The sequence below is a fragment of the Melozone crissalis genome, unplaced genomic scaffold (genome assembly GCF_028551555.1).
Source record: "Melozone crissalis strain CALT ecotype California unplaced genomic scaffold, PUWL_Pcris_2 ptg000014l_1, whole genome shotgun sequence".
Lineage (NCBI taxonomy): Eukaryota > Metazoa > Chordata > Aves > Passeriformes > Passerellidae > Melozone > Melozone crissalis.
The window spans coordinates 1,930,939-1,952,954 of NW_026535792.1; the positions used below are offsets into that span (position 1 = coordinate 1,930,939).

Sequence of the window (22,016 nt, forward strand, 5' to 3'; positions counted from 1 at the left end):
TTTTTCACTGTCAAGGCACCATGGCTTTGCCAGGGATCCATCAAAGCAGGAAATCATCAAAGCAGCTCAGGGCTCCACGGTGCCAAGCGCTGCTCCGAGGCAATAGGTGATCATTTCATTTATTGCTGGCAGTCTGGGAGCCAAGCACACTCCAAACTGCACCAGGGATGGCATCCAGCTCTCCCAGGGTGATCCTTGGGAGGAAGCCACGGGGAGGTCAGAGCTGCTTCCTCCATTTGGTAGGGAAACAGAGGAATCCCACAGAACAGCAGCAGCAAACACCTCCCTGCTCATTCAGGAGGATGAACACCCTGCACAGACAGCACACAACACCCTGCACTCAGGGCTGTGTCCTCTCAGTTACTGTGAGATCTCTCCCTGCCTCACTAAATTGAAACTTTCAAAAAATACACACTCAGGGCAAGGAAAGCAGGTTGCTTCTTCCTCTCTCCCAAGGGCAGCATGAGGTACCAGGTGCCCTAGAGGAGGAATTCTCTGCACCCACATTTGGTCAGGGAGGCTCTTTCCTATTAACTCCCATTGCCTCTTCCTTTCTGTGCTCAAGGGAGTGCTCTGCCAGTGCAGCATCCCCCCGTGGCACTTCTGTGACCTCCCAAGCTGGAAAAGAAAGCAGCAAGAACCAAACCTGTGTTTCAGCTGCAGGCTGGGCAGGGAGGAGCCACACACTGTGCAGTGGGAGCACCCAGAGATGCTCAGAAGGCAAGGGGAGGCTCTCAGCTCCACCTCAGCTCTGAGGAAAACACTCCTGGAGGAGATGCATGAGCATTTCAGAACACACCTGCTCTCCTGGAGGCAGTAACAGGAACAGAAATGCTGCTTGTAGGCTGCTAGCACATCATGGCATAACAAAAAACAGAAAATAAGTCCTTAATTAATATTAGTACTCCAAATCCCTGGGAGCTTTTTTTCTTTTTTAATTCAATGTTAGCGCTAAGTTAATCATACACTCAACCCTAAAGGCTACAGCAAAACTCAACTCCAAAGTCTGCTTCAGAGAGAGAAGAAAAAAGTGGCAGGGGAAAAAGGAAAAAAATCTGAGAGCCTTTACCAGCAATTTGTCAAATATCTGTTCAAAGGCACCACTATCAGTGCTGCAAGCAGAACAATTAGCATGAGTGAAAGCATCAAGAAGTACTTTCACTTTCAGATCTCCTGTCGCATGAGGATACAAAGCTTGGGGGTTGTTTTCCAGAACAGTGACATTAATGCTTTCCCCAAGCCCACACAACTGTCAATTTGGAGAAGAAAGTAGGCAGTTCACTACATAATTTCCATGAACAACCTCAATCAGGGAGCTGAAATTAAGTGTTAGGAACATGAAGGCATTCTGTGGTTTTGAGAAGACAGACTACTATGTTGTGTGACTCTGCCAAACCCGGGCAACAAGACAAACTCTTATTAAACTTTTCCTTTAGCAAAGAGCAGTTCACAGAATAACATGGAAGATAAATGTAATTCCAGAAGTCCTCCAGCTTAGAGCACAGGTGTCTGTCTGGGTTAACTCCAGTGCAGCCTCACAAAACTTACAGTCAGAGCATCAACTCAAAAAAAAATCCCAAATTCCCTATAAATGCAATGAGTCTGCTTTGGAAAAATACACTGGTTTTCAACCCTCGTTGGTTTCCAATCCTTGCAATGTGTTAGAGGATCTTAAAAAAAATTCCCTTGTACTCTTAGTAAAAGGCATGCAAAACAAAACCATTAGAAAAGCACTGCTCTGTCCAAATGGTATTACTGTACCACTGCATTCAGAACTTGCCCTAAATCAACTCTGTAAACTCAAGTTAAGAAATTCTACAGCCAAACCTCCAGAAATCCAAGCTCTCCATCTCCCTTTCATGTCTGTGCATGATTTTTCCCAGCCAAAAGCAAACATTATCAGGATAAAGGAGCCACAGGGCAATTAAAAGTTCCTTATGGACAGAAAAATGAACTTATTGATTGGCTATTTAAAGCACAACACAGAGGACACACAGAATTATAAATTCTGATGATCAGCTGACACATATATTTACCCAAGGCCTGCATTCCCATTGTTTTATGTCTCTGAATTAGGAGTTAAATATAATGACAAAACCAAAGGATAACACATGCAATAGTTACAGTAACTGTATCTTCCCAACTCTCCCGTGTGGCAGCCACACAGCCTTCGAGAGCCACTACAATAATAAAAAAGATGAAGTTACAGGATCAGCTTTCAAGGCCCCTGAATTAGGCCAGGGTTAGAACTGAGGCTCCTCTGTGCAGGGCTGAGCCCAGAGCAGAGCAGGACAAACTCCATGGAGAGCACAGAGACCACAGCAGGGAAAGAAACTGCCAGAAACTGCCCGAAAACAGAACAAAAACCCCAAAACTGGGATGCTGAGAAGGCCAGGATGGAGGGTTTGCCTGTATTTTAGACGGATGGATTGCATAACACTGAACCTTTGTCAGCACGGCCATTTAGCAAAAGAAATTAATAACTTTTACCTAATATATTAATCAAGTGTACCAATACATACAGAAATATTCACATATCTATATCCAAAGAGAACATTTTTTTCCAAAAAGAATGTGTTCTGCAATCTGCTGACTCATCTTCCCACCACACTGAAAAAAGTTCTGGAAAAGCACAGAACAATGCTGAGTTGTACAAAACCCTGCAAGAAAGGGGGAAGAGCTGCCAGGAGCTTTCAAGGGTTTCTTATAAAAACCCATAAGGAGGCTTTAAAGAAGATTCTTGTTCATCCAAAGAATCCCACACTGTTGGAATACCTCCATCCTGGTGCTCAGGATGCAGAGGGAAATAATCTGCTTTTTGTGCATCCCCTGTTATGACCTGCGCTTGATGGATGAGGCAGGATCCAGGTGGAAATCCCATCCTGAGGTGCCAGCAGGGAGGAGTTCTGCTGGAATCCACCCTCCTCCTGCCCAGGCAGGACTCAGGGTGACAAAGGCTCCTCCACAGGTGTTTGCCAAGAGATGCTGAGCTCTGAATGAGCCCTGCCCAGGTGTGCCCCTGCACTCCTGTTCCAGAGTGTAACCACGACTTTGTCTGAGTAATACTGAGCACGTACCAAGGCAGGAATCATCTGATTACTAATTTCTAGGGACAAAAGCGATTAGAAAAAGAAATCCACTGCTTCCTCAAAAAAATAAAAAATGAAAAATTAACAAGTCTTTGGAAGAAAGAACACGATTCCCCAAAAATTCAGCTTTGCCAGCTAACATTTCTGCCTCCAAGAGACATTCCTGTGTTTTGGCAGTGGAATTTGCACACTTGCCACAGCCCAGGCAACCCCCAGGGCAATGGTGGGAGAACAAATGCAGCTGTAAAAAAGGTAACACAGGCAAAAAGGGGGAGGAGCTTTTTTACTGGAAAATTTAGAACTCAGTAACTGAAAGGGAACAAACTACCTAAAGGTGAGATGGAAAGGTTTATCAGACCTCATAAAAAATTCCTTCCTCAGTTAATTTCAGAATGTTTCTCCTGTTTACAGTGAAATACATTAAAAATATCCACTCTAGAAACTGGCTGGTGGATTTCCTGCCCCACAATCTTCATGTTTGGGTTTTTTTAAGTTAGTGCTAACTCCAAACCCCTTTTCCCAGGTTAACAACAGCACTGTTGTTGTACCAATAAATAATTCAGCTACATGTTGGCTTTACCCAGACCCTCTCAATCCCTTTCTCTTGCTGTGAGATAACACTGGAAGGTCTGGCAGGAGATTTGTTCCTCTCGGGACAGAGACCTGAGATTACTCCATTAAAACTTGTGCTGGTCAGGAATTGCTGTAATTTCTGAATTCCAGCATCTCCCTGTGCTCTGACACTCGTGTTGATGGGCTCACTCTGCCCCAAGGCTCTCATTCCCAAGTAACCCATTTCAGATTAAATCCCATTTGCAGTGGGATCATTTCCCTGGCCCCAGTGAGAACTCCTTGGGGATCCTCTGGTGGGCTCAGAGCTCTCAGCCAGGAGAGCAGAGGCTCTGCAGAAGGAGCAGGATCTTGCACAAGCCCTGTTGTGAAATCTCACCTCTGTGCCCGTCTGCAGCTCCCTGTAAGGACAAGAAAAGCAGCTGGATCCAGAGCACAGCTGCACTTCCCTCACCACCACTCATCCTCCTCACATTTCCTCAGCAACGTTTATTTTCACACCCGGTTTTTAACTCCCCTAAACCAATTGAAGCTTTTTAAGCTCATACAAACTAAAGTATTCCTCCATTACCATCATTATGCTTAAATCTGACTGTCAGAACATAACAAGACAGTATTAAATGTCTTAAAATCCTTCCTACATCCATAATTGTCAACAAAAAGCTGCCTACAGCCAGCAAGAGCTGCACAGGTCAGTGTGCCCCTTAATTCATTAATTTCTGTGCTACTGCTGTACACTTAGTCAGAATCTTTTTCAGCACCAGTCCGTGAGGTGCTGCAGGCTCTGACTTTTCATTATTTTATTACAACAGATCACATGTTCTATTAGCGCACTTAAGTAACATTAAAATGGTATTTCTAATTCAGTGAAGGACAATGCCAGGCTCAGGCACATTAAAAGAGAAAGCTGTGCATGAGTATATTTTAATTTAAAATGTACTCTCTCATATCACATGTATTTGGAAGTTTGGTTAATCCTTCATTAGTAGGGGATTAAAAAAAAGGCTTCTCTCTCTTTTTTTTCTTTTTTAATATTTAAAAGCTTGCAGTAATTCTACATGTATATTGAATGCAACTGCAATCCAACCAGATCAGTCATAAAATTCCAGGGTCTAATCTTCCAGATCACTGCACACAGGCAAAAAAGCTCCCCTGAAGTCCAAGGAATTCCAAAGGGAAAAAAATCCCCAAGAAAAAAATCCCCCCAGGAAGCAAGGCAGAAACGACCCTGCCAGCATTAAAGTGAGCAACTCTGTGAAAATCTTCCTTTCCTTTTATCTAATCTCACATCCAAGAAACTGATAAAAAACCTATTCCATGGAGGAGAAATCCTCTTGCAACAGGATGCACTGGGAAAGAGCCCACAATGGGAACTTAAAGCCCAAAACCCCAAACCCAAAGCCCCAAACCCCCATTTCTGTGATGGGACACAGCCTGCCCCTCCACCCCTCAAAAACCCAAACTGAAGCTCCCTTGGGAAAGACACTGAAAAACACAGAAATTGCAGGAAGCACAATAAGTAAGCAATTGTTTACTTTGCTATATATACTGAAGTGCAAACCAGTTCTGCACAGTCCCCAAACTTTTCTTTGCCAAGCGACCACAGGGAGCTGCAGCAGCCATTCAGGGACCTCCTTAAATGCAATTTAACCAGAATAAACAGCAGCAATAAGAAAAGGCTGATTAATTAATACTCAAACTATGACTGGAATTTGCAGTCGCCCATTTTTACAAAATTACTCTCTGGCTTGAACAGTTCTAAGGCACAGGTTGCTGTAATTGAGGCTTTAAAAAGAGAAAACCCTGAAAAACCACATTGTGCCTGATTATTTCATTCTACTCACAGTTTGCTTTGGATTTTCTTTCTTTTTTAAAAAGAAATGCAGTTCCTAAGGTGATAAAGACCTATAGACAGCATCTTAAATCCCTCTCAAGGGCCCATTTCTTTTCAGCACATCAGAGAAGATGCAAAATCTGTTGTCTACTTTTTCTTTCTCTCATTTTTATCTAATTAAACACAAACCTCCCTACTGTAGCTGATACTTCACATCTGAGATTTGCAGAGGTCACAGCTCAGGCTTGATTTGGGAGACATCAGTTGTTGCTAAAACACATACACAGTTATATTTTGAAAAGAATTGCATTTGGAAAAAAACCACACTTCAATCTCATTGTGTCAAAGCTCATAAAATACATAAAAATCAGTGGCACTCAATTTTTAAAAAGAATTGTTGTCATTTTTGTATTTAATCAAATCCCAGGCACTTTTGGAAGGTTTATATTTTAACACCAGAGCTGGGAAAGTTGTTTGGATTTATTGAAACAGGGTAAAAAGTCAGGTTTCAGAGCAGGTAGTTTGACCCTTCTCTTTGATTTTTTTTAAATTTCAAAGGTGCAATTAAAGAACTTAATGAAGCATCTTTCTTTCATGTGAACAAAAATCTTATTCTAATACAGAAAGTGGCATTATCTCAAAACCTGCTTTTTTTTCCTACTTTCTGAGGCTGGGTTGGCTTCAGAGAAACCAAAATTGGTTGAAAACTGTCAGATAGTGAAAGCAACAGAGAGTCAGAAGTTTGAAAGGAACACAAATCCATAAACCAGAGATTGATTTGTTCTTGTTTCTTTTGGCTATTACGACACTGAACATCCAGCCAGAACAGTTTTCCTTCAATTAATTTTCATTCAGGTTTGCTCGGCTGGGTTTTTTCCCCCTTTTCCTGCAGAAGCTTTGCACAATTATATTCGTGCAGCTCCAAGGAATGAAATTAAACCTGCAGCTGGCCAGTGTCATCCTGGTTCCAGCCTGAGGAGCTGAGGCAGCTCAGAGCAGCAGAGGTTCAGCCCTCACCGTGCAACCATGGGAAGTGCCAAAAGCAGAAGTGAAGCTCAGGGCACAGGAAAACCTCTCGTGAAGTTGTCTCCATTGTCCAACCGGGCAGAGCCAGGGATTGGGAAGGCCCTCGAGAAAAATTATTGCTGCAGGATGTTGTGGTTAAGTAATAGCTACAAGTAACAAAATCTGCCGTCGGGGAGAAACATTGTGAAATGCTCATTTAAATATTTGGAGTACAAGAAATTAAATTGGAAGGGCACTAGCTCCCCTTTGTACTACGTTGTGAGGAAAAAGAGGGATAAAAAAGAGAAAAAGAAAGGAAAAAATAGGAAGAGCCAGGCACATGAGACCCAGGCCTCCTGCATTCTCCTCAAGCCCCACAGCACGTGCTATAATGAGCTTTCCCTTGCTCCAGTCAATGAGCTCCCAGCACCAAATAAGGATGAAGACAGAGGACAGGACACAAATGCAAAGCAGGACATCCTGAATCATCCAGCCCCTTCTTTCATTTCCTCCCTTTCCCCTTCCTTTCTGCCAGGAAGTCACGGTGTCAGAAGCGCTCGCTCCTAAAAGCATTAATGAGCTACAGAACCTTCCCCCAGTGACAGAGAAAGTCTCAGAATTCCAGCACAGCTCCCCAGGCCCTGCACATCCGTTTGGGCCGGTGCCAAAATCGCCTGAGGGCCTGAAGAACTTCCTTCCCTTCCCTCGGGGTCCCTGGGGCACTCACGGACAGGAATTCCATCGCCTCGCTCGGAATCTGCCTTTTTGCCCTGCCAAGTCCTTTGCAGCGTCTGGGGAGCAGGCAGGCGTTTGGAGAGGGCCAGGTTTGTGTCTGTAAGCAGCAACCAGAGCCTCACATTGCCAAAATTCCAGGAGTGCAGGCTCGGGGCTTTAGGAAGTGTTAATATGGCAGTGCAGGGATGCACGGCACGCACGACAGCCTCACAACACCTGACTGAGGAATTCAGGCACTGACCAAAGGGGGAAAAAACCCGGAGCAGGCTCGGGGAGGAAAATAAACAACCTGACAGATTAAGGAAATGAAAAACAAAACTGTTTTCAACTCAATTCCAAAAACATTTTTAAATTCTGATGCAACTGTTCTTTGCTATTTGAAATCTTTCACAACGAGGGCTTAAAATTAGCAGGATGAGGGGATATTTCCATGATTAATTAATCCTGGCCGTATATAGGACAACTGGTTGCTGAATTTACTTTCACTAAGCTACTTCTTTTAAAAATACTGGCCACCTCTAAGCCTGGCAAAAGCTGGGTATGAGGTCCTGTGTGTGACACAGATCACAGGTCTGGGGACACACACACAGACCCCGGCCAAATCAACACACGGAGCAGAAAATGAAGCAAGGCAGCTCATCAGTGCAGAACAGAGCCAGCACTCCCAGGAGTCTCCAAAGGCTTCCAACAAGTAAATGAGTACCATACAGGTAAAAGCAATTTAAAATTAATGACACTTCTTGCGGGAAGAGATACGATATTGGGTATATTGGGAGCGAGTGATTTACATCAGGTACTACAAGCAGCAAGTGATTGGTGTATCAGATTTATTCTGTAGAACAAGACTAAAATGCACAGGGATCCCTGAAGACTAAATCAACATATTCCCAACTGCCTTGAGAAAATCGAATGGAAGGTGCTACCCAAGCAAATACAAAAACACAGTATTTTTCCCCCTGTCAATCCAGAACAAAAGCTCTGTAATATTTAGATCATAATGCTTAGATACAATCAGTAACTCCTGCCAAAGAACAGTTTTTCAACAGCTCATCGCTCAGTTAATCATCAAAAGAGTTTGCTAGAAATGTCACAGCTGGAGCTGCTAGATGCTGAATTTTTTATTTTTCAGGAGGTGTTTGCTTGGTTTCGGGGTTACATTTCTATTGCGGTCTATTTGGTTTTGGTTGTTTGATTTTTTGTTAGATGTTTGGGTGGTTAAAGGAGATCTGAGCCTGTGTGAAAACGTGCCACACACGAACACGGAGCACTTTAAAGCCCAAGAGTCGCACATGTCACTGCAAGGCTGCCTCACATCCTCTGTGTCACGGCGCTAGAGCCGCACATCGCAGCTCAGTTTACATCTCCGGAGGGGACCGAGCTGACCATACAGGGGCAGGAATCTGCTCCTCCAAGACACACCTTGCTTTCAAGGCTCACTGAAGGGCCAGCCCGACACCATTGTCTGAAAATCAGGGTGTGAACCTTGACCCGTGAACCTCAAATGAAAACCTGCTGTAACATTTCATCACTTGGCGGTGCCGGGGCTGTGTCTGCCTGACCGAGGCCACCCTGCCCACCCACATCCGTGAGAAACCTGCAACAGAGGCTTCACCAGCACCACCATGCAACCATCCAATGTTCAGTGCTTTTCCCCCACAAGTGTCCCCGTGATTAGCTCAGCCCTTCCCACATTGACAGTGTCATGTTTGTGTTGCCCACAGAGCAGCTCCGAAGCTGTTTCTCCACACACGCTCCTGCCGTAGCCAGCACAACATGTCAATTAGTGACAAACAGATCTGCTCAAACTAACCATTGTTTGGGTTAAAGCCAAGGACGAGGCAAAACAAAACAAAACACCTTTCCTACAAATCTACGGCTTCCAGTATAAATTCTCCCACACACAACGTTTATGAAATATGCCATCGCAAACGTGTAATTTGGCATTACTAGGTAATTATATAAGCTAAGAGCCCAGCAGACACCATTACGGACTAGGAGAAAGGAGTTATACAAGTTTCCCCCTATTTTTTCGCCAGTTTTTTTTCCCCCGCCTGTGTGACAGAAGTTTGTTTATGGCCGAAGGCAGCATCCCCTCACTCCGCGAAGGGCACAGCGAGCATCCCCCGCCGTGCCCGGGGCACCGGGAGTCCCGCCCGCGGTGCTCGCGGCAGCCGGGCCGGGGCGTGCGGGGCAGGGCGGGCTCGGAGCACCGCACCCCGCGGACAGCGCCCGGCCCGCCCCGGCCCGCACCCCGCCCGGCCAGCACTCACTCCGCAGAGCTGGTCCCGTTCACGGCGGATCCATCCGGAGCGGGGTTCAGCTGGATCGGCCCGGGCTTCTTCTTCGGCATCTTCGCCCGCACACGGCGCGCAGGGGAGCGGACGGAGCGGCCGCGGCCCCACTTCGGACAGGTCCGAGGGACTTCCTGCGGCGCGGCAAAGCGGGCGGGGAGCTGCCCTTGGCGGCGGTGCCCCCGCGGGCTGCGGGCAGGTGGCCGTGCGGCTGCGGGACCCCGCTCCGAGCGCTCCGAGCTCCAGCGGGCACTGCCCGGGATCGGGATGTGCCCGGCCGGGACCGCGCCGGCGCGCGCCGCCCGCACCCGCCGCGCGCATGCGCTGGGAGCGCGCGCACGCGCACGGCGGGGAGCGAGGCCGCGGGTAGCGCTGCCCTCAGAGCGGCTCCTGCCCTCAGAGCGGCTCTTGCCCTGCCCCTGCCCTGCCCTGGGGTTGGCGGCGACAGCGGCAAAAATCCTGCCCGGGCAGGGTGGGCAGGCCCGGCACAGGCTGCTCAGAGCAGCTGGGGCTGCCCCATCCCTTGGAAGTGTCCAGGCCAAGCTGCATGGGGCTTAGAGCGCCCTGGGATAGTGGAAGATGTCCCTGCCCATGGCACTGGATGGGCTTCAAGGTCCCTTCCAACCCAACTTATTTAATGATGACTTAAAGTGAGCCTTGCTTTAACATCGACTTGCTTCCACAAATCGATAAAGGACTGATTTTTTTTTTTAAGGACCTGCCACTTAATACTAAAGGACGTGCGAACTGCAGTATTACAAGCAGTGGGAGCAGAGGGATCCGGAGGAGAGGCCGGACAGAGGTGTCCTGTGCCATCGGCTGGACCTGGGACAGCGCGGGTCACTCAGCCCCGGCACCCCCGGGCAGGACAGCTGGGTGTCCGTGCCCCAGTGGGCCCTTCTGGGGCAGCAAAGTTGCTTTGAGAGCAATATATGTATATTTATCCTTGCTATTTGAGAGCAATATATGTATATTTATCCTTGCTATGGTCAGTGGAAGGTGTTCTTCCACAGCAGTTCTCTCTCCACCAGGGAGAAGGGGAATGTAAAGGTGCTGCTGTTTGGCTGATCTTGCAGGGGATTCAGGGGCAGGATATGGAATATTAAAGCAGCCAATGGCCCTGTTTGGATAGCAAAGCCAGTCTGGACACACGTGTGCACTGTGACACATACAGTAATCACATGATAAGGTTCAGGAGATAAAAGGAGTTCCATGCATTTGACTTCCTGACTTCCGTGAACAGAGTGACTCTACAATCCTGCCTCTACTGCTGAGATCTGTAAAGAACTTTGCTAAAGTTTAAGTTGCTTTATAAGATTAATTTCTCAATGTCTGAATCCAGCACAAGTCAGCTGAAAACTCTTTTAAGGCCTGTGGGAGTTACATAGTGAGATGGGCTTACAGATTTCTTCTGATTTCTGACAAAGCTGAGAAATTCTTTCTGTTGCTGCTGTACATTTCTGTACCACACAGCGCTCCATCTGTCAACAAACACAACACATGGAGCAGAAAATACTCTGCAGTTACTCATAATTTTGCTTATGTGATAAATGAAACCTCTCACAGACACACGTGAGCTGAGAAGTGAAGCAGCACCGAGGAACTCAGCGCTGAGGTGAAGGTAGGGCCTTGGTACTGGTAAAAGAGTGAAAAATCAGTTTATTTTGGCAGCTCCATTTTTTCCTGAGATTCCCTAACTGTCCTTTTCATATACATGACATGTGAATACACCACCTGAATGAATAACACCTGTGAGTTATTACTGTAAGCAGTGAACAGGTTTTATACTCCAGTGACTTGATTCAGACACCAGAAGAAGTGCAGAGTTAATTCCATAACAAAATTTCTGCTGTGAATACTGTGGATAAAGAACCAGCCTGAATTCTGTATGATTTAAATTTTTGTGGCTTGCAAAATTACAATTATATTTTAATCAAAGTAATTATTAATGTTTTTACAGAAACCAAAATGGTGAACAAGGTTGCCTACATATAATGCAAAAATGCTGAAGAGTTCTTAGCTGAAGAGTTCTTATAATCTTATCCATCTCTAAAGTAAAAAAAAAAAAAAAAAAAAAAAAAAAAAAAAAAAAAAAAAATTATTCACAGCTTTGCCATTAAAGACATATTCCCTCCATCTAATTCCAGATATTAAGGGACAGCTCCCTCCTCTGGAGTGCTTTATCCTTGCACTGAGAACACTGCACTGTGAAATTACTGATTTCATCAATCTCTTTTCAAATCCCTTTGACCAAAGCACAAAACCCAAAAATATCTTGGATTCACTGTATCTAGAAATAAATCCACGGGAATATGGATTGATGCCACTGCAGAAATAATTTTTGTACCGTTGTCTGTAAAACAAAGAGGTTTAACTTCAGGGCATTAGTTCTAAAAATTGAGTGCATTTCCCTAGCCAAAACAGAACACATGTTTTGGAAATTTGGATATTCTCCTTGGAAGGAACTGTGTTTTGCTGTACAAACAGGTGATTCTGGAGGTGAATCACAGAGGAAAAGATGAAGAAAAAAGAGAAGGCACTGTCATTTCAGAGATGCTTCTGAGCAGGGAGACTTTCTGATTTATTGATTTCACCACTGCTTGGAAAAATAGAAATAATTTGTCTCTGAAAACAGAACTGGAACAAAGAAGCTTGTCTTCATTACCACTTTTTTCCCCTTATAGAAACCAAAATTTTGCCTAATTTCTTGCATGAAAAGAAAACCACAATTACTATATAGATCAATTGCATCTAAATTAAGCCAACTTTTCAAACTCGATTGCCACATGGAGCCGCATATTTTACAGCCAAAACATGTGCACACAAACTTCTATTTGCAAGATTTAGTACTTCTTAATCTATTTAGTGGTTAGCAAAGCAAGTTAGGGAAATAATTAGTCTCATAAAGCAATGGAATTTAAGAAGTCTGGTTTGAATTTGAATAAAATTGGCCAAGAGGATCAAAAATTATTTGAAGGGAGCTGACAGAGAACCTGGCAGAGATCACACCTGCCTTGCACCTTGTTTTCCTCAAGAAACACCGATTTAAAGGAGCCCTGTGGATCACAGCACAATTTGAATGCTTTCTGATATACTAAAAGCTTAGAAATGAACATTTAAGGTGGCTGCATAATATCAAATTTAGATTAGATCAGCAAGGTATAAATGTAAATAAGTATAAATTGCAAATAACTGAAATTTGCTTAATCCTTAGGATGTGACTTCCCATTACAACAAATACAATGGGAGCAGTTGTGCTGAGGGTTTATGGCATGAACAGCTTTGCCAACACAGTATTTGAAGGGTTTTTTGCCGAGCAAATTCTGCTCCCTTAGGAATAAAGCCCTTCAAGCGTGGAAGCAGGCAATTATCCATTTGACAGATTTGCTTTGCTGTATATTACGTGTAACAAAGCAGGAAATGAGACTGAAATATAAAATAAGGTGCTAATTTTCTGCAGTTTTCCTAATGAAATTACAGTAATCAAAGAGAAACAAGCAGTAATATTTCCTTTTCACCTAAACTAGAAACCAGAAGTATTTTCTAGAATGGAGACAACCTGTGGGGGGCGTTTTGTTTGTTTTTTCCCGACTTATTATTTTAGCAGCATGTGGCTGGTTATTCATTTCCTGAGGAAAACCAATAATCAATGCTTGCCAGCATTTGCTTTTTATTTAATTAGGAACATAGGACTGGAAAGAACCACCTAGGTCATCAAGTCCAGATTCTATTTAAACACACTTCAAAAATATTGATTAATCAAAGTCACATAAATATGGTGGGTTTTATAACCGTGTCCTCTGCAGAGATTGTAAGTGATCTTCTGATTTTTTTGTTTGTTTGTAAGGATTTTTCAGTACAAAAAGCGACTCTTATTTTCAATGCAAAGAGCTCATCATGTAGATATTTGATTTTCAGTAATTTTATATGACAATTACAATATTTTTTGCTGGAAATTAACAGCACTTGATCTATGATTATTATTAAATCTCTGTGTTAATTTTCATACTTCAGCTGCCTCAATCGATTGAAGAAATTGGCCATATCTAAAAAGATAAGATTAATTGATTCAGTGCTAAAAAATCCATTAGCGTGTTCTCTCTATATTTGATATATTCTTGATTATAAAAGATGCTGCAATTGTGAATACACGTTTTAAACATTTACTGTTAAAAGAATTTTAACCAGAAGGTAACTGCAATTGATTTTGCCGTACTAGAAAGAACACATTAAATTACCAGAAACATTGTATGTCAAATTTGAATTTATAGAGAAATAAGGGAAAACCAATTCCTTTAATGGATTCATATTTTATATTAATTTATATAGTTTTGTTTAAACAAAAAAGAGACTATAATTTAAGTCAGATACACTTCTATGGAGTGAGCTGTAAAAATATGAGAACAATTTACAGCTCCAACTGCTTTGGAGACAGGAGCCTGGAGCCTCTCCTGTTGTCCCTGCAGCCCAAATCCTTACATGGCATTTTATGTGCAGAGCTGCCAAACCCCTGAGGGCTCGGTGTATTTATTCCTGCCTGGACAACTGCAAACTGTTCAGTTGTCAATTCCCAGAAGGCTTTGTCTGGAGAACATCTCAGGATGGCTCTGTCCTGGTCCAGGGCTGAGCCAGGATGGGAATCCCTGACCTGCATTTTTATTTTTATTTTCCCTAATAAAGAACTGTTATTCCTACTCCCACATCTTTGCCCCTTAATTTCAAAATTATAATAATTTGAAGAGAGGAGGTTTGCATTTTCTGTTTGAAGAGAGGCTCCTGCCTTCCTTAGCAGAGACCTGGCCTTTCAAACCAGGGAGGGGAACGGAGCTGGGAAGGGGCTGGAGCCCCGGGAGGGGAACGGAGCTGGGAAGGGGATGGAACCTCAGAAGGGGCTGAGGGAGCTGGGAAGGGGCTGGAGCCCCGAGAGGGGAACGGAGCTGGGAAGGGGATGGAACCTCAGAAGGGGCTGAGGGAGCTGGGATTGCTCAGCCTGGAGCAGCTTTGGGGTGACCTGCGCCCTTCGAGTTCATGAGGGGACCATCTACAAGGATCTGGAGAGACAGGACAAGGGACAAGGGCTTCAGACTGACAGAGTACGTTTAGATGGGATATTAGGATGAAATTCTGGGATATTAGGATGAAATTCCTCCTTGTGACGGTTGTGCAGCCATGGCACAGGTTGCCCAGAGCAACTGTTCCATCCCTGAGCGTCCAAAGCCAGATTAGACAGGGCTTGGAGAAAGCTGGGGTAGTGGAAGGTGTCCTGCCGAGAGCAGGGGGTTGGAATGCGAATGAGATGCTCTGCAATGTCCTTTCCCACACGGAGCATTCCCGGACTCCATAGCCCCGGGATCGCCTCAGCCGCCTCGCCCCGCCCACTGCGTTTTGGCGCCAAAACCCCTGAGCCGCCGCCTTCGGGAGCTCGCGAGACTCGCGGCTCTCGCGGGAGCCAGCGCGCGCGGGGGCGGCCCCGGCCCCTCAGCCCGGCCCCGCTCCGGCCGGAGCCGCTCCTGAAGCGGAGAAACAGAGAAACAGAGCCTCAGCTCCTACTGCCTCAGCCCGGGGCCGCTCCGGAGAGCGCTCCTGAAACTGAGCAACAGAACCATTCCTGCTACTGCCTCAGCCCGGGGCCGCTCCGGAGAGCGCTCCTGAAACTGAGCAACAGAACCATTCCTGCTACTGCCTCAGCCCGGGGCCGCTCCGGAGAGCGCTCCTGAAACTGAGCAACAGAACCATTCCTGCTACTGCCTCAGCCCGGGGCCGCTCCGGAGAGCGCTCCTGAAACTGAGCAACAGAACCATTCCTGCTACTGCCTCAGCCCGGGGCCGCTCCGGAGAGCGCTCCTGAAACTGAGCAACAGAACCATTCCTGCCACCGCCTCAGTCCGGGGCCGCTCCGGAGACCGCTCCTGAAACTGAGCAACAGCGCCTCGGCTGCCACCGCCTCAGTCCGGGGCCGCTCCGGAGAGCGCTCTTGAAACTGAACAACAGAACCTCGGCTGCCATCGCCTTAGGCCAGCCCCGCTCCAGAGACCGCTCCTGAAACTGAGCCTCAGCTGACATCGCCTCAGGCCAGCCCGCTCCGGCCGGGGGCTCTGGGTGAGCTTCCCTGGCGCAGCCGGAATCGGGGACTCCTCCTCCAGCCCGCGTTTCGGGGTGGGTGGGCGCGCTGTAAATTTGGGGAATTGCCGCTCCTCCCCCCGAGGCTTTGGTGGGGAATGTGAGTGCCACGCGGCTCCATGGATAAGCGCTGTGGTCAGGAATCCACTTATTTTAGTTAATTCCTGCCACTCCCAAGTAACTTTGGCGAGTTGGAACATCACAAGCCCTTATTTTATTCGGCTCAGCAAGGCTGGGTTGTGTTATCCTGTGTATGGTACTGCTGTTTAATTGTATGACGATCTGTAAATATTGTAAATAATTGACGTTTATCCGCTTCTGTGGCAGCCTCACCGCTTCTCTTTAAATGCCTTTGTTGTTTTCTGCAGGAGGGGAAAAAGGCTTCTTTATGGCAATGCTAGATCCTTTAGAGAACAACTTGTTTGATCTTCCTGATTATGAGAACACAGAGGACGAAACATTCCCACCCCTTCCCCCTCCTGCCTCTCCAGGAAGAGACGATGCAGAATGGGCTCAGGCTAATGGAGGTGAGCACCCGGGACCCCTAAAAATCCCGTTTTAATACTGTGCAATCGAAATTAGTGGTGTTGGACTTCAGTGCATTAAAATAGGCAGAAAACAAACTGTAAATTTAAATTGTTAATCACGAGATGCTTTCCAGCTTGTGGGAAAAATTTTATTTTTGTGGAATCCATGAAAATATGTGCAGAAAGGAATCTTCATAAAACTCAAGCTCTTCTGACAAAATGTTGCTCTTTATGAGTTGGCTTTTAGAAGAGATAAGAGCATTGGATGTACTCTCAATGCACTTATCAGAAATGTAAGTAGAAACTTAAAATGTGCAGCAATTACTTTGAATACTTGAATGATGCTGTTTTCTTCCCCAGATCCAGATGGAAACCAGCAGTCCCAAACAAAGGATTCTGCTGTGACCAAACAGAAGGCAGTAAAGAGACCAAGGCCTAGATTAGATGCCCAAAGGTAACTTTATACAGAATATTTCTTTGTGTGCTGAGTTTGATGTAGGGTTGTGAGAGAAAATGATTACAGTACCTCTAAAACTGCTGTGAGTTCTTTATAACCAACAGAAAGAATCCAAGCTCTAGGCTGTTTCCAGAAATGTGAGAGTTTTTTCTTTGTTTTTTTTTCTTTTACTTGTTAATTGAAAGAAGAAAGTGGGTTTCAAATAACTGCCCCATTTCCTATTCCCAGGTTAACTTCAGAAAGAGGGCTCCCAGCTCTGAGACGCATGTTTGACAATGTCAAGTTCAAGGGCAAAGGGCACGAGGTAAGAGCTGGTGAGCTGGGTTTTGTTTCCTGGGAGGTGAATGCAGGTTTGCTAGAGAGCTGCCCATGTGATATGGGGAGCATTACTAGGACTCTTGCTGGCCAGCTTCCCAGCAGTACCTGAACAAGCCCTCGTGTTGTTTGGAGCTGCAAACTTTACAACAAACATGAAATGCTTTAAAAAAAAAATCCATATTTTGATTATAAAATTCTTTTCCTCTAAAAGTAGAATATCCCATCTGTGATTCTTGTATTGTCCATACAAGCAGGGTTTCGAATCCCAAGTTTTTTAAAAAAAAGTGTGACATAGCACTTGAGCCAAGAGAAAGCAGGACTTTCTCTACAAGCTTTCTGATTGTTTTGGGTGCACTTCAACAGGCAGAGCTTATTTTCCTTTACACATCCTTGTAGAGTCGGTTGTAGACAGGGGAGGGTCGGTCTCTTCTCCCAAGTAACAAACAAAATAGGACAAGAGGAAGCAGGCTCACGTTGTGCCAGGGGAGGTTTAGGTTGGTTATTAGGGGAAATTTCTTCAGCAGTGTTGTCCAGTCCTGGGCAGCCTGTGCTGTGGAGTCATTGTCCCCAGAGGGATTTAAAAGGCATTCAGATGTGACACTTGGGGACATGTTATACTGGTGGCCTTGGCAGTGCTGGGGGAGTGGCTGGAGTCTGTGATCTTTGAGGACTTTGCCAACCCAAACAATTCCATGATTCTCCTGGCACCCTGCAAGGACTCCTGTGCATCTCTGGTTTATGTGCTCTCATTACCACTGGAGCACCCAGGAACTGGGCAGTAGTGCTGAAAGGTGCAAAAACCTTTCCTAGATCAGCCTAATTTGATGTATCTGCATTCTAAACATCAGGAGCAATGCCAGCTGTGCCCCTGTGGATTTATTCCAGCCTGAGTTCAGCCCTGCTTAAGGACAATGCCTCAGGACCTGCAGATGTTTGACAGGATATGCAGATGCTCCCCTGAACTTGTGTCAGCCTGAGCTTCCCCTGCCATGGATTGTGGGAGGAGGAAGGGAAGGTTCCCCCCACCCTGGTCCTGCTGCCATTTTGCAGAGACTGTCAGGCTGCAGATGCTCCATGTGTGCAGGAACTGCTGCCCCATTGCCCCCTGCATCTCCCCTCTGTCAGCTTCAGCAGCTGGTGTTGTCTTTCCTGCTCCAGGCAGAGGACCTGAAGACTCTGATCCAGCACATGGAGCACTGGGCTCACAGACTGTTCCCAAAACTGCAGTTTGAGGATTTTATTGACGTAGTGGAGTCTTTGGGAAACAAAAAGGAAGTTCAGGTATGTATATCTGTCAGCTCTTCGTGGTGTTTGGAATAGTGCATGAAGTAGGTTTAGGGGATCAATTATGCAGTTAAAGAAGATGTAGGCTGTGCATACTGCTCAGAAGTAAAATTTCTCTCAATTTAGAGCTTTGTCTAGTATTAATGTTTATATTTAGATACAACCTTTCTTTATTTGAAGTAATCCTCCAGAGAATTGGCTTCAGCATTTTCAGGCCATCTTTAACCACAGCAAGTTGCTTAACCAACTGGAGCTGGTTGTGGGTTTGGGTTTTGTTTGGTTGATTTTTAATGTTTGAACCTGCAAAAGAAGACTGATAAAGAATTCAGCTTCACCTAGCTGGGTGATAGGTGAAGGACTGGGAAGATGATCCCAGCACTGGAGGTCTGTGTGTCAAATGGACCTGAAGTGAGAGTGTTTGTTCAGAGTAACAAAGTGTAAAATTGCTGTGGTTTTCCCATGCTCCCAAAGTTGAGCATAAAAACCTGCTGCAGATGAAACCCCAGTCTTTTCATGTCCCACCTGCAGACCTGCCTCAAGCGGATCAGGCTTGATCTTCCTATTTTACATGAAGACTTCAAAAATAATGAAGGTATGCTCTCTCTGCTATTTGTTCAGTTCTTCAGTGCTTAAGATTATTTATTTCCCTTCCTACTGACCAGAAATGAATGATCATGATAGGCTTTTCTAGTGTAGAAGAAATTGTTGAGAGGTCTGTGCTTTAAAACCAGGCTTCTGTGAGTCTTATGATGACACAACTGAACTGGTACTTGCACGTGTGTGTAAAAATAAATAAAATTGCATGATCTGCTGAAAGGAAATAGAAAATGGGATTAACCAGCATTGTTAGAAATATTCTTCCAAAAAACCCCCTAAACCTGCAATTTTTGAGCACCTAGGTTTGTGTTGCACTCTCACATGAGCAGTCTGGAGAGCTCTTGGATCCTGTTAAAGCAGGAATCACCAACTCATGCTGGTTATTGTGAGGAGTGGCAGTGCAGTCAGGGGGTGCTGTCCCTCATAGGCAGAGTGCCTGCTCGTGCTGGGGGCACTGCTGTGTCTGTCAGAGCTGGCACACAGCTCTGGGAGAATCCCCTCTGCCAGGATCAAAACCCAGCACTTACTGAGGATGTAAGGCAGGAGTCTCTTCCAATCAAACAGAAATTAGACAAAACCAGTTTTTTAATTAAAAAGGAAGTAGAGTTTACATGGTAGTTTGTAAGAAACTTTAACAGCAGAAAGGAGGGAATTTCATTGTCATTCCTAAGGATCTGTGCAGGGTTTTGCATTTCTGCTGTCAGTTTCTGTGAGAGCATTGTCTGCCCATACGTGAAGCTCCAGCCCAGGCAGTGCTTGGGAATGGTGTTGTGGATGAGTTGATGATGCAAACAGCTGGCCTGGGCTTTGGGGTGCCCTTGGTGACACGTGGCTGCCTTGCCTGTGCTGCAGTGTGAGAGCTGCCCTGCAGCCAGAGGCAGCCACGGACAGCAACACGAGTGGTTCCTGCCGACAGCGTCTGCAGAGGGATCGGATTGTTCTGTGCGATGGTTCCACACACTGCCCTGCCAGTGTGCCCCTGGGGCACTGAGGGCACTGCTGCAGCCTTCAGGGGAGGAACTGTGCCAAATAAAGCCTCAGGCTGGGCTGTTGTATTAGCAACCCAACCTTTTTGTCAGCTCTCCTTTCTATTCACAGGCTTAAAGTGGTGCAGAGGCCTTGGGTGCTCTGCTGCTCTGAGGGTGGGTGAAGTTTGGCTGAACTGCCTCCACTTTGCATGTTTGAGTGCTGGCAGATGAGTAAATATCTCTGTAATAGAGCACACTGAATTCAGAGCCGAGTACTCAATGTATGTGTTCAGACTTCTGATTCACACAATCCTGGATTGGTGTGGGTGGGAAGGGACCTTAAAACCCATCCTGTTCCATCCCCTGACATCCCCACCTTCAATTAGTGCCACACAGCCTGGCCTTGAAAGGTTGGAATTCCTGTAGGACTCCTGCCACTTTCTAAAGGACAGTGTTTTATTAGTAGTGTTGGGAGGAAGACCTGGCCCTAAGGATTGCCTGGATTTCCTGTTCCTTTTGACCCTCCAAGCACAGCTGCTGTTGCTAACTCAGTACACAGTGAGTTAGCACTGTGCCTCTGCACTCAGGCATTGATTGTTGTGTGTGTGAGCTCTGAGCACTTGTGCCCTTTGAATACTGGGGATGTGGGCCTAGGCAGAAAATCCCATTAAAATTAAATTATGGAATGAGCTTCAGCTGTCAATACAAAATGTAGAACACAGAAAGGCTTTCAGAATATTCTCTTGACTGATGTGTTGTGGATCTCTGTGGGTTTCAAGTGTTGATTCTGCCCCTCTTCCCTTTTTGAGCAGAAGAAGGGGCGAGCAATGGGCGGGACGAAGCTGCTGAGGATGCACACTCGCCCTGGGGCAGTGCAGAGGAGCTGAGCTCCCTGCCCGGGCCCAGCCTGACGGAGGAGCAGCAGGAGCGCATGAGGAAGAACCGGCAGCTGGCCCTGGAGCGGCGGCGGGCGCGGCTGCAGGGCCTCAGCCAGTCCCAGCACCAGTCCCAGGGTAAGGACCCCACTGCTGTGGGAGCAGGGGCCTGAGCTGCTGCTCACAGCCCTGATGGCTTCCCTAGTGAGTGCTGCAATGTGCAACTCTACACTTTAACAGTTTTCCTGTGGTTAAACTCCCTGGTGCTTGTACCAAGCTGTGACAGCTTTTTCTCTGGTGAAATGCAACTCTTATCTCTGAGCTGCCTTTGCCACAGCCTGCCATTCTGGTGATGGAAGCATCAGTTAAACACAGCAATGGTATCTTATCTGCTCATGGTTTTTCTTTTTTTCCCCAACAGAGCTCCCCAGTCGTTACTCAGAAGAGGAGTTTGACAGCCCAGTTGCTCAGGATGCCCCTGACCTCACTGAAGACATTCAGGGTCCTGCAGCCAAGGATGCTCCCACAGAAGATGGAGATGATGAACTGGGATGTGCCAGGGAAGAGCAGTAGCTCCCCTACACCGTGAATGCCTTTCTTCACCAAAAGACCTCCTTGCTTTAAGTACTGTCATTATACTGAAATGTTGCTGGCTCTGGGCACTCCAGAAGCTTCAGGGAAGTGTTTCCCATGGTGTCACTGAAGGACAGAACTCGTTCCTGGAAGCTACAGGGGAGCAGCTCCATATACCAGGAAACAGAACAAAGTCCTTCAGCTGCACTTGAGCCATCTTGTCCACCTCCCAAAATGTTTTCTAAGAAATGTTTATGAGTTTTTGGACCTATTTGAATGGAGTTTATAATTTATATTAAACTGAATGAACTGGGATGTTGATAGATTAAGTTGCTATTAAAGGTGTGTTTGGGGTTTTTTAACAGGGGCACTGGATTTTTTTTTAACTGCTTATCCATTACTTATATATTTTTCATATAAAATGGAAGCTATTAAATTTCAAAAGTCAAACCTGAAATTCTTGTATGAGGCTGCTGCAAGGCCAGGGCTCCCACACTTCCCCATCTCTCCCCAGACAAGCACCTCCCCTGAGGGAATGAGACCTTCCTTCTCCTGATCCTGCTCTGCTTGAGCCTCTGCTTCATTCTCTTCTTAGAGTCCTGATTTTCCTTACACAACAACTTTTCCCTTTTTAGAATGAAGAGGAATCACCCCTTCTAAAGGGGTAAATAGTACTGAATTTCTACACACTGAATTAAGCCACTACCCTCAGGGCAACAAGTGTTACTTTATGAAGGAATTTGCTTTTTATGACCTTGTAGGAAAGAAGGAAGT

At 45.8% G+C, this 22,016-nt stretch overlaps 2 protein-coding genes and 1 non-coding gene across 3 annotated transcripts in view; 2 read left to right on the forward strand and 1 right to left on the reverse strand.

Annotated features, from left to right (window-relative positions):
• Positions 1-9,785, reverse strand: part of MAP2K1 (mitogen-activated protein kinase kinase 1) — a 32,078-nt gene extending 22,293 nt beyond the window's left edge. The window contains exon 1 of the mRNA XM_054272698.1: positions 9,504-9,785. Coding sequence (XP_054128673.1) covers positions 9,504-9,583 — 80 coding nt within the window. The 5' untranslated portion in view covers positions 9,584-9,785. The remainder of the gene's footprint in view (positions 1-9,503) is intronic.
• Positions 9,786-15,570: 5,785 nt separating this feature from the next.
• On the forward strand, positions 15,571-21,655 carry TIPIN (TIMELESS interacting protein). Its single transcript, XM_054272709.1, has 8 exons — positions 15,571-15,679; positions 16,012-16,170; positions 16,531-16,624; positions 16,856-16,931; positions 18,104-18,226; positions 18,758-18,821; positions 20,604-20,807; positions 21,091-21,655. Exons 2-8 carry the CDS (start codon positions 16,032-16,034, stop codon positions 21,240-21,242), a joined length of 852 nt encoding a protein of 283 aa, XP_054128684.1. The 5' UTR covers positions 15,571-15,679; positions 16,012-16,031; the 3' UTR covers positions 21,243-21,655.
• LOC128935103 (small Cajal body-specific RNA 14) lies at positions 19,655-19,788 on the forward strand. Its single transcript, XR_008482919.1, has one exon. It is a non-coding gene; the product is annotated as a small Cajal body-specific RNA 14 (non-coding RNA).
• Positions 21,656-22,016: the final 361 nt, after the last annotated feature.